General features: G+C 39.2%; 1 protein-coding gene across 4 annotated transcripts in view; it reads left to right on the forward strand.

Moving 5' to 3' along the window:
• The window catches only part of adad1 (adenosine deaminase domain containing 1 (testis-specific)), a 10970-nt gene extending 3088 nt beyond the window's left edge, over positions 1–7882 (forward strand). For 2 of the 4 annotated variants that reach the window (XM_025006200.2, XM_037977308.1), the window contains exons 2-13: positions 775–954; positions 1181–1321; positions 1788–1958; positions 2118–2189; positions 2747–2872; positions 3389–3512; positions 3802–3972; positions 4612–4687; positions 4785–4941; positions 5961–6195; positions 7095–7227; positions 7677–7882. In XM_025006200.2, coding sequence (XP_024861968.1) covers positions 795–954; positions 1181–1321; positions 1788–1958; positions 2118–2189; positions 2747–2872; positions 3389–3512; positions 3802–3972; positions 4612–4687; positions 4785–4941; positions 5961–6195; positions 7095–7227; positions 7677–7790 — 1680 coding nt within the window. In that variant the 5' untranslated portion in view covers positions 775–794 and the 3' untranslated portion in view covers positions 7791–7882. Of the gene's footprint in view, positions 1–432; positions 516–774; positions 955–1180; positions 1322–1787; positions 1959–2117; positions 2190–2746; positions 2873–3388; positions 3513–3801; positions 3973–4611; positions 4688–4784; positions 4942–5960; positions 6196–7094; positions 7228–7676 lie in introns of those variants that run through there. The other 2 variants (XM_025006201.1, XM_025006202.2) reach the window with 2 other exon arrangements.
• The last annotated feature ends 4057 nt before the right edge of the window (positions 7883–11939 follow it).

The following is an 11939-nucleotide window of genomic DNA, read 5'->3' on the forward strand; positions in this document are numbered from 1 at the left end:
ATGTCAGGAGGACAAATAACACCTTTTCTGTTCAAATTGCCAACCCGCCACAGTGGCGTGTGTGTTGATCAAATTCACCCGCCACTTCAAATATTTACCCGCATTTGGCGGGTGGCGGGTGCTAATTTCCACCCCTGACAATCGCTTAAATTTTGTTGATGATCCAGATCACGATCCGGATCGCACTATTTTAACCTTGGCCGAGGTTTATGCTCTCTTACTGCTTCTAGTTTGTTTGTTTATTTTAATTTCTAGAAAAAATATTTCTTAAAATACTGGACTGTTTATGCCAGGGGTGTCAGACTCCAGGCCTCGAGGCTCTTCTGTCCTGGAAGTTTTAAGTTTTCCTGCTCCAACACACCTGATTCAAATGGTTTAATCACCTCCTCACCAAATCATCAGGTTCGCCAGGAGCACGTCCACAAGTCGTTCATTTAAACCAGGTGTTTTAAAGCAGGAAGACGCCTAAAACAGTGCAGTCAGGATTTATTTTGTCTCTGCTGAACCTGTTAGATGTGAGTCGTTCCACCAGCGGTCTCTAACCTTAACTTTTACCTTTTTCTGTTTTTTAAATTTGTTAAAATGTGTTGCTTTCATCTAATTTACTATGAGCTTATTTTACAGAGCAGTCTCGGTTAGTTTTAACCTTTTAACACTGTTTTTTTGACATTTGAGAACTGGGTTGTTGTCCTTCCGCCTGTTAGTGGCCTTTAAATGATAATGCTCTTTAGTTTTGTGGTTTCTAATGAAATGTGGTTGTTTGTTTCTTCTCAGAACCCGTGAAAGCTCGCAGGATGTTTCCAGCGCGTGGATTATTTCGAGGTTCCAGAGGAGCCAGTTATGCACAGATGTTTATGAAATGCACGCCTTCAGCAGCGGAGGTGAACCAGTCCTGCAAACCGCCGTCTGCCGTGAACGGTGCTGACAAACAAGTGAGAGAACCACTGAAACCTGGTAAGCTCCACATTATGATTTTCTTAAATTCCACAACAGTTTTACCAGTAAAACCTTTTTCACTATGAATGTTTTCACGTTTCATGATGAATCCACGTGAACAAAACAATCTTCTCTTTTCTGCAGAGCTTGTTTTATTACTGTTATAGGAGAAAAAAAAGCTCAGCCCTCAAGTGTGTGACAAATCCTAATTTGTTGTTGTTTTTTTCACATTTTGCCAACTGAGGTGCTTTTGTGACGCCGGATTCCTTACACAAAAAGCTGATCGACAGATATAAGAACGGTGAAACAAACGCAGTGTCTCTGGTCCATCAGCTTGCCCAGGTTTTGCAGTTCCACCTCGAATTTAAAGAAACCGTAGCCACAGGTAAACCCCCCCCCACTGCACTGCTGTGTACTCGTCATTTTCCGGTGACCTATATCTTAAAACCTGATAAAACCTGATATCTTCATTTGCTATGCTTGGTAATTCCTCAAACCAGTTTTGTGTAGCTTGTGTTTGTTTATTTTAATAATGATTTCTAATATGAAGTTTTGATCGTGTGTGTTTGGAAACGAGAGGATGATGATGCATTTAGGAAAAAAAATGGATTTGCTCTGCTGTAACTGTTTTTGTATAATAAGATAAAATTAAAACTCAGTGTTTAGATTGCCAATCTTACCTGATTGGTTAAACCAGTTAGTCGGTCATAACATAACCTGCGATCAAATTTGTTTGGAATAAATTTTGATTTCACTAAAACCAGTTTCTTTATCTTTTAGATTCTGCAGTTCCTTCACCTGCAGGCTGTTTACCAAATTCTGAAAGTTTGACCGTTTTCTTCTTTTTGTAGGTAATTTACCAGGCTCTCATTTTGCCTTTTGTGTCGTGATTGATGGGATCGAGTACAAAACTGGCGTGGGCTTGACCAAGAAGGAAGCTCGTCTCAATGCAGCAAAGTTTGCTCTGGAGGAGTATTTGGTCATCTTGGAAAGTCAGAAGTTTGTTCTCCCAGAAGCATCAGGTCGATGTCGTGTTCAGTTAAAATCATTCTGATGTTGTTCTTTTTACTCACAGATAAGATTAAGAAACAAACAGATAAGCATGTAAGAGGGATACTTTAAAGGCCACGGTCTTATTAGTTGTCACTTACTCGTTCTTTTCCATGACCATTTGTCTTCAGATGCCCCTCCACCTCTGCCGGTGAAAGAAGAGCCCTCAGTCTCTGACATCCACCAATCCAGAGCTATTTACGGTAAGCCTGGATCTCAGCACCTTTCCACCAGAGTGCTGACCGATTTTTAAAGCTGTTGGCACATTTTTCACAAAGAACGACACAAAACTGATCACGATGTTGCCGTGATCGCTCCACTGCTTGGCGTTATTTGGCCGTTCACACTGAGACAGAAAAAAACTGGTTTGCCTCCAAAGATTACACAAATCACCGCTCAGTTTCTGTGACAGCAGCTGGGATTCATGGAGGTGGACCTCCTTACACTTTGGCTCTTCTAATAGTGTTGTTGGTGCCACTAAATCTCAAAGGTTTTTACATGATCGCATTATCTACATTATCTTGTGGCTTACAAGCTGTAGAGTCTGCAGTTTTGATTCCAAGAGACCAAAAAAAGGCTGCACATTATTAAATACTGTCACAGTAGTGGTGGTTTAATGTGTTGGCATTTAAAGAGAAACCTGTCCAGTCACAAACAATACGACTGTATCATAAACTGCATTTTTATTGAAAGTGCATGCTAAATTACTGTAAAGATTATTTTGTTTTATGTTGTCTGTTTTATCATTTTTGTGGTTCAGAAAGGAAGAAGTCCGTCAACCTTCAGATTCCACAGGCTGTCAGGGATCAGCTCACTAAACTGATGGACAACCACCCAGAGTTCTCCAGCTGCGCGGGCACAACGGCAGCATTTATCATTCAGACCTGTACGTAAACACTGGAGCATTTTCTGAAAAAAATGAGGAAGAATCATGTTCACTGACCTGTGAAATGTGCACCACTTGGGGTAAACAAGCTGTGGTGGTACACAGAATAATTATTTGTTTTTACTCCATTCACAAATATGTCTAACAGGCAAACCAGCCGTGACCTTTCCAAAATGTGTGTGGTCAGGATTTGTCATAAAGGCTTCTCAGTCTTGTGGACAGGATTAGAAGACACATTTCCATCAGACAGGTCCCAGAAGTGCAGATGCAAATATCACACCACTGGTTTTAGAAAGAATGTCATAGCTTTGAAATGTTCAGATATGTTGCTATAAGTTAAGAGGTCTAAAATAAAAATAATTCATGTTCCTGTCATGTTTTTACTGGAGTAGAATTTATTTAACATTAGAATCATTGGGAAAGATAACTGTGATTCACATCTTGTTAAAAACGGTGCAGTCCTGCAGCCAGGTGTGCCGTATTTAAGTCCAAACTCCGATCTTTCTCTCCCGTCAGCCGGTGAATGTGACGTGGTTGCTCTCGGCACTGGGAACTTCAACGCTAAAGAATGTGTCTCGTCAGACGGACGGATTGTCCATGACTCACACGCTGTTGTCACCGCCCGGAGGTCCCTGATGAGGTCAGAAACAGACAAACGGGCAAATTTATTTATTTATGCAAACAAATGCTTTCTGGGTTCTCTTAGACTTCGTGGAAGCACACTGAACATGAAATATTCTCTTTATATAGTTTGATATGTTATTTAGGCAGTTATATTTAGCACATTAATTAGGACTTCCTCACATGTTTGCACATTAGTCTTCAGATCTTTTAAATATCATTTATGCACGAGGACCTCGTTTTGCCTTCAGCTTTAGACGTGTAATTTACACACACAGATAATAGCATGTGTCATTCCGTGTTGCCAGGTATCTGTACCGGCACTTGCTGCTGTTTTTCAATAAAAATGCCAACCTGAAGGAGAAGTCGGTCTTCCAGCGCAGCAGCAGCAGCAACCTCCTCAGTCTGAAAAGTGGCGTTTCTCTTCACCTCTACGTGAACCAGCTGCCAAAGGGTGCATCTCAGATCCCTACAAAGCTGTAAGTTTTCTTTGGACGTTCTCGTCCCTCACTGTCACGCTACAGGTTTGCCCAGTATTCACTTTCTTAATACCTTTAAAATCTTCCTCAGATTATACGCTGTATGAGCTTTTAATGTAACGATAAACAGATAACAGCTCAGACAGATGTCCAAACATTACTGAATTCACTTGTCACATCATAGCTAATTAGACCTTCATTTAACCAGAAAATTAAAGCTCTTGAAATGTAAAATCTTTTTTTTCAGGAGAGCTAACCAAACGTAAAACACTGATCTGAATAAATGTCATGTTTGAATCACAGGATGAATGAATGATCTCATGATTATTGCTGTTCAGATCACACTTATGACCAGTCAGTTTTTCTGTTGCGTCGCTCTGACCCAACAGATGTACGCACAGACAAATACACAATTTGTCTATTAAAACAAAAAGAACAAAAAAAATTCCCATATTTATTTAAAAAACTGCCAAGTTGTCAGAATAATGTTGTTCTTGAAAATTAGACTCATAAATGCTCCGACTTGATTGATGATTTGAGTTTCTTAAACCTCTTTAAGTTATCTGGAGTAACTTGTTTGAGTCAGAAATGTTTTTATTGAGACGTCGGCCTTTTCTCTGCTCTGAACTCTGTCCTCAGGCGCCTGAACCCTCTCTCCATTTCAGCTTGGCAAGTCAACAATGAAATCGGCCTCCACCTGTCAGTCGAGGGGAAGGTATCAACGCTCTGCCTGTAGATCTGAAGAAAATTTTACTTGTGTAGTATTATTGTTTGCTGTTGTTGCTTAATTGAAAATGTGTTTTCTTCCAAAGGTTTTCTCAGTTTTCTCATCAGGCCTCCATCACTCTGCCAGCAACATGGTCAGCATGTCCTCCACGGATAAAATCACTCAGTGGCAGGTGCTGGGATACCAAGGAGCTCTGCTGAGCCACTTCATTGAGCCCATCTACGTCCAAAGCATCCTTGTAGGCAAGTCGGGTCTTTCCTCTTGGATCTAACAACTGTCATTTCTTTAAGAACAAAATGATCAAGTCAGAACTGCAAAAGGCTTTTAGGCGCTGCTTATCCTTTATATATGCAATGAAAAGCTCAGCCTAAACTTCCTTTGTGGCACGTTTGAAGATAATGGTGTGTTTAATGTAAAACAGGCTCTTAAACTGCAGAAAACTGTCAGTCAGACAGCTTTTAAGGTGGGTGCTTGTGAGCACCAACAAATTCCCCAGCTGCTATCCAGATAACATCAGAAGGTGTGACAGTATCATAGTTTCCAGGTCGGGTTTTGTTCTCTTACATTAATTCTAAGGGCAAAAACAGTCATGTTTGTCCAGAATAAATTAAAAGGGGAAATTTCAGAGCAGTTACCTGTGATTAAAGGTGGAAAACCTTTCAGGGTACAGCCCCAGAGCAGAATGAGTTGGGATGATGCACAAACAGCAGTATATTTCATATTTTCTTTGAAGGGATTTCCTTTTTCTGCGTCCCATTCCAGTTAAAACGAATAAATAAATAAAAATTTAAACAATAGATCAAGAAGCCTTAGTTAAAGTGGAGCTGCAGTTGGTTAAAAGAACAGAACCATGTCAACATAATCATTAAATTTAATAATGTAAAGACAATTCAGATGGTGTAACACATAATATTCAACAAATTATGGAAAAATGTGTCAAGAGGAAAGAGTACCAGCCTAAGGTCATCTGATCCTAACAAACGACACCTCAATTAAACTGGTCATTGTTAGAAGCTGGTAAAAACACAAAGTTAAATGAAATCATAAATTAAATGTATATCTTACCATTTAAAATTTGGCAAATGGAACAAAAGTCTGGGTGCTTTTGGTTACACTAAAAAGTTTTTTGTATATCTTTTTAACCTTTTCTAATTTAGGGCTGCAGAATACCCCCCTTAAGACATGTAAAACTAAAAATACAAACCAATTATGCCAGTTTTGCACCACAGGGTTGTTGATTCTAAACACTATGCTCTTCCAGGTGACTCCTGCTGCTGTGAAACACGTGGCATGGAGATCTCGGTGAGCCAGCGCGTGGAAGGAATCACCTCCCAGCTGCCAATGTTCTACTGCATGCTGCGCCCACAGATCAGCCTGGTGCCTTCTGCTGCCACCTGCAGCCCGGGCAGCGACGAGCCCACCTTCGGGGTCAACTGGAGTGAAGGAGACAGCTCTGTGGAAGTCGTCGATGGCCTTGAGGGCAAAACCATAGACGAGTAAGAGTCGCTCAGAGCAGGAGGTCATTTTATGCTTCAGTTCAGATTTTTATCTTATTTGTGCTGAAGCCAGAAAGTGTTTCAATGTTTTTAATTTGTGTGCATGTCTTGTTAAAAACACCAATTTATTCAGCAGTGTGTGGAGGCTGCCAGGGTTACTACACAGTGTGGAAATGCGGGGGCTTTGGTTTTAGCATTTTCCAGCTCTGCTGAATTATGGGGGGGGGGACTGAAGTCTGGAAAAATGTTTTTCTCAGATCAAAACCTAAAGTTCTAAAAAATTGCTCGAATATTGAGCATGGAAGTGTGCCCACCCACACCTACACACTGATTGTATCTTAAAGACTATTACAGGTATCATGAAGTTCCCATGACTGCATCAAACTTTGAGTTTTACGTTTCTGCTATTAATACTTTATGTTTGAGCTGCAGTTTGAAAAAGTCATAGATGCATGCAGATTCAAAGATTTGTGCAGATTTTATAAATGGTCATGATGATTTTAGTCAGCCTCTAATGATGAGGTTTACAGTTCAGCCCACAGCTTCTGTGTTGTTTTTGGACTGTGAACCTAAAGTTAAGAAGCATCTTGAATGATATATGGCTAAATAACTGCAGCTCATTGGCTGTATATTAAACAGTGTGCAACCTTTTAATCACAGGTTGCAAACCTTGTTAAAACCATAAACTACTTAAAAAAAACTGGAAACTTTTTCTCCCCACAAGTTTTGTTTCTTAAAAATCAACAGAAAATCTGTAATTTTAAGTCTGGAAAAGATTTTAAAAATGTGTAAGAACCTTGTAAACTGATGTTTGAGTAACGTAAGTTCCTGTTGACCTCATGACTCCACGTTTTGCTTGAATCGGGACTGAATGCAGTACGTTCCTGACTCTCTTGCAGGTCTCCTTTTAAGAGTGGCGCAGCTCTGGCGAGCCGCCTGTGCAAAGCAGCGATGCTGCATCGCTTCAAGCTGGTGGCCAAAGAAGCCCAGAGGGAGGACCTCCTCATCACAAGCTCCTACGCAGAAGCAAAGGTAACTTATTTAAACATCAGTGTTTCCACCACAGATCGAAATGCCTCATGGGCCATTGTCTTTTATCAGTTTAAATAGAAAATTCTAATCCACTGGTTCCCTTTTAGCTTAAAATGAATATATTGAGGTTATTGTTTTTATGGACACATTTATTCAGCTTTCACTGCATCATTTGTGCTTGACAAAGCATAGCAAACTGATACTTGAAGATGACTTTATGTGTAATAAACTTAACCAATTCTTATGAAGAAAAATTAACATTAATCCTAAATGTCTTAGATCTGGCACCGAGCATGCCACCTCAAAACTCGAGTGAAGTGTTTGTTTGTGCTGATTTACTGTTTTAGTTTTGATTCATCGTTTCCTGGCGCTGCAGCTTGTAAGAAAAGTGCTCTGTAAGGACCGTTTTCATTTGTGCTGCTACCGTTGATTGTTTTGTGTCTCTGAAGAGGATGGCCAAGACGTACCAGGAGGCCAAGAACATGCTGCACGCCTACCTGTGTCAGCAAGGTTTTGGTTCATGGCTGGAAAAAGTTTCTCTTAACGATAACTTCAGTATGTAAAAGTAAGCTGATGATGGTTTAAAGAAGATTTTCTGTAGAGTTGTTAGAAGTTTCCTTGCAGTTCCTAAAGGGATTAAAATCAATCAGTTCAAGTTCTTTGAAGTAATTTTGCTTATAATGTGCAAACATTATACATTTGTATTCATTAGCTTTTTGAATTGTTCTCCTTTTGTTCTCACTGTCACAATAAAACCAGCTTATTTACCTTCCCTGATAATTATCTACGTTGCTCAATGCTGGTGTAGATTCTCAGTCATCCAGGAAACTGTGGTAATTTCAAAAAACATTAAAAAAATAACCAAAAACAAAACAACTGGAGCTCTGTTCTGTAGCTGAAGACTTCACTTCTCATCTGAGAGTCCCAAAAGGAACTGATAAAGATCCTCCGAGAAGTGAAATGTCTTCAGCTGTAGACTACAAGTCCAGTTGTTTTTGATGTCTCAAGCTTGTTTAAGAGGTTAAACATATATATTGCAGAATTTTTAGACCTCTATTCATCACTTTCTTTATCTTTGTTTGGCTAGAGATCTGTGTAGTTCAGAGGTGGGCAATCCTGGTCCTCAGGGCCACCATCCTGCAGGTTTTACTTGTTCCTCTGCTCCAACACACCTGGTTTGAATCAATGGGTGATTAACAGGCTTCTGCAGAACATGAAGAGGTGATTTAACCATGAATCAGGTGTGTTGGAGCAGAGAAACAAGGAAAACATGCAGGACGGTGGCCCTCGAGGACCAGGATTGCCCCAGTCTTAAATTTGTTCAGTGGAATAGTATGCCTGTTCGTTGGATCCAACTTAACCTAAATCAATAAAATAAGTTCTCAGTGGCTAAAATGCAGGTAAGTATTGCTCTGGAAGAGATGGAGAGATATATTGTGTAACACTTGCACACATATAAGATTAAATCAAGTTTTATCAACACATTAATGCCCATTTGGTGTCACCTAAGACTATAATGAAACTTGAGCTTTTAATTTATTACCATGCATTTAAAAATAGGGGGGGGGGGAAACCATCTAGAATGAAATGGAAGTGCCATGGATTAGTGTATATATAAATAGATTTTGAAATGCGCAGAACGAGCTGTCATGTTCAGACAGCAGTGGTCTCTAAAATAACTCGTCTCCAGTAACCAGTTTTGTTGGAGGACACCTGTGGGACTGTTACTGATGTAGTCAAACCGAGGAAGTGAAGGTATTTGAAAAGTGGAGGCTAGCACCAGCACCTGTAGCCAGGTGCTAGCTCTGACTTTTAGTGGAGATTTAAAAGCCTTGTTCATTTATTTTAAGACCAACTTTTAAAAATCATTTGTTCAAATGTGACTAAAAGTTCCTGATTACACAATCAGTTTAGTAATGAATGAAATTTAAATCTAGTTTTTAACTATCAGCCTTCTGCTCTTTATATTTCAAACAGTTATTCAGCAAACCTAAATTTTTGGATGGATTAAAAGTGTTGGAAAAGCAGCGTTTGTGTGAAATTCGCCCGAAGATTCGAACACGCTGACCTTCCCCCTCTCCTTGTTGATAAAAACTGATTATTTGGCTCACGGTCTTAAATACACAGACAGGAAATGCATTGGTTTCCTGTGTGTGCAATGCAGCACATTTACTACTTTAGGTGTAAAGGTGCTGCAGCCTTAAGAATGGATCCTTGTGCATGCTTGCTGCTTTGGTCAAAAGAAGGAATTGCAATGGAACGAAGAGGACTCGTTTTCAAGGATCAAACCTCTCATTTGTACGTATAGAACAAGGTTTCACAACAATATCTTTTCACAGACATATCTTTATATTTCAGTTGCTTTTGCAGCGAGGATTGTGTTCTTTAAAGAGTAATTTTGCTTTCCTGGATGGCACCTGATAGTTAGAAAATATATTGAAATGCCTCCATGCAACTGCTTTTGTCAAGATCTTATTGTGCAGATTGTCAGAGCTGAAGCCCGATCTGTTTTGGTTTCTGTTGCGGAGGCAGATTTTGAGCATCATTTGAATCATAATACAGAGATAAGGTGGACAAAGTGATGCTAGCTTGATGCCATGTTGGTTTTGTTCCAGACTGTCCTCTTTTTCTTTAGTTAATAGAGGGAGAGCTATAAAAGGCACATAACTGGCATTTTTTTTTGTTTAATGTAGCAAAAATAAGGAAATCTGTTCTGCAAATGGTCATAATGTTATGGTGTTTGACCAACATTAAGGATCTAAAATGGTATTGGCGTTAACAGGTTTTATTAAAATTTAGTTTGGTTGTAGTAAACCTTGTTAATGTAATGTACAGAGGTGTTTTTATGAGGTCACAGGAATTGTGTTAAACTTGTGCTCCTGTTCATGGTAATATGTTGTCTTGTGCAGTGGAGTTTCTTTGGCACATCATGGCCTTGTGTAATGTGATAAGAATATTGTCAAATTAGGGTTAATGCAAACGACACTACTATCAGAATACAACAGTTTTTTCTTCTATCACACAGTCACTGATGGGGTGATAGTAGGTTTAGAGATAAACAGGATATGCAACTCTTCTGATGTGGTTACACGGTGAAGGCTTTTCAGAACTAAAGTCTTAGAAGCTTTAGAAGCTGTGTTCTGCTGTGCTGGACAGAATTCGCTTTTCATTCCTGTAAATTGAAGCTGGATCACGAACTGCACCTGGCACCAGGGTGGTGTTTTTTTTTTTAATCCAGGAAACTGCAGGGTGTTATATATGAACAGATGAAAGCAGATTATAAGTCGGCTCAACAAAAATGGAAAAAACTGGATTTCTTGTTTAAAAACACTTCGCCAAGGCGGGAAAGCGACCATCATTTTTTTTCCAACCAATGATTTATCTTTATGGATATCCACCGACTGCTGAGTCACCATATTGTAATTTAACCTGTTTTTTCTTTTTCATGAATTGAATGTCTTTGTTAAATGGTTTTATTTAAGCTTTAACAATAAATCCTTTACTTCATGTTACGATGTTGCTGGTTTTCTGGAGCAGGCATTTAGCGGAGCAGCAAACTGATGCGTCAGTGCAGGAGCACTGAACATTAGACGGAACGTACCCTGTAGACCAGGGGTGTCCAGTCCTGGTCCTACAGCTCTGTTTCTCTGCTTCGACACACTTCTGCAGAACCTGAGAGCCTGCTGAAGAGCAGGTAAACAGTGGACCTCCAGGACCAGGATTGGACGCCTCTGCTGTGGACAATCCTAGGATCTCTAATCCCTCAGTATCTAATACTGTCCTATCGCCCACCACAGCACAGCCTGGAGGAGACAGTTTTAATTTATTAGTTGGAAAATCCTACCTTCCTGGACATGGATGGCTACTTTACAGCCTTTCTGCTTGAAGAGTTGTTTTTGATCTCTGCTTCTGGAGGATATAGTGTCCGTTTCAAATGAGTGAAGGAAAAAAACCTGTTGTTTCAAACTATGACCCTGATATGGAGGTACGTTTTCAAATAACACTCTAATTTTGTGACATTATCAAAATTATATAATATCAAAAGTTTCCCATCCATCTATTGTATACATGTCCTGTTGTTATCAAACCGTTAAAAAAAAAGTAAGACAAAATAATTGTTTTTAAATCTTAATTTAAAAATTTGGGAAAGATGACAGCTTTTAACTGGCGTTTATTAAGTTCAGTTCATACTCGGGCAGCTTTTAAGCTTTGAAACTAAAGCTTCATTTACCCAAACCGAGCACTGTGGGAATGTACAAACTGTGATGCAGAAATTACTTGGTAATGACTTAACGATGACTTGATTTTCCATCTTCAAACCTTTTGTAGACAGCTCGACGAGCTCAGTTGCCCTCAACACTGAGGAAATAAAACCTCCCACACCTATTCCTCTCCCACATTGATATTTCCTGCTTTAGAAGTTTACTCAAACAGAATTTGCGTTAGATAGTAGCTTATTCCTAAAGTCATCTAAGCATACATTTAAACTGAATAAACTCAAGGCATAGTTAAAAAAACGTGTTTTAGGCCAAATTTGTCCGTTTTTTCTACTATAAATTAATTTCTTTTAAACAGAATAACCATACTTAAACATACAATAAGACACAAATTGATAAATATAACATTTATTACACTTAACATTGCAATACACAATCATTATACAACTTAAATAGCATAAATTAGAAATAAATATATAAATACAAATTCATAGC

The sequence above is a fragment of the Kryptolebias marmoratus genome, linkage group LG9, assembly GCF_001649575.2.
Source record: "Kryptolebias marmoratus isolate JLee-2015 linkage group LG9, ASM164957v2, whole genome shotgun sequence".
NCBI lineage: Eukaryota > Metazoa > Chordata > Actinopteri > Cyprinodontiformes > Rivulidae > Kryptolebias > Kryptolebias marmoratus.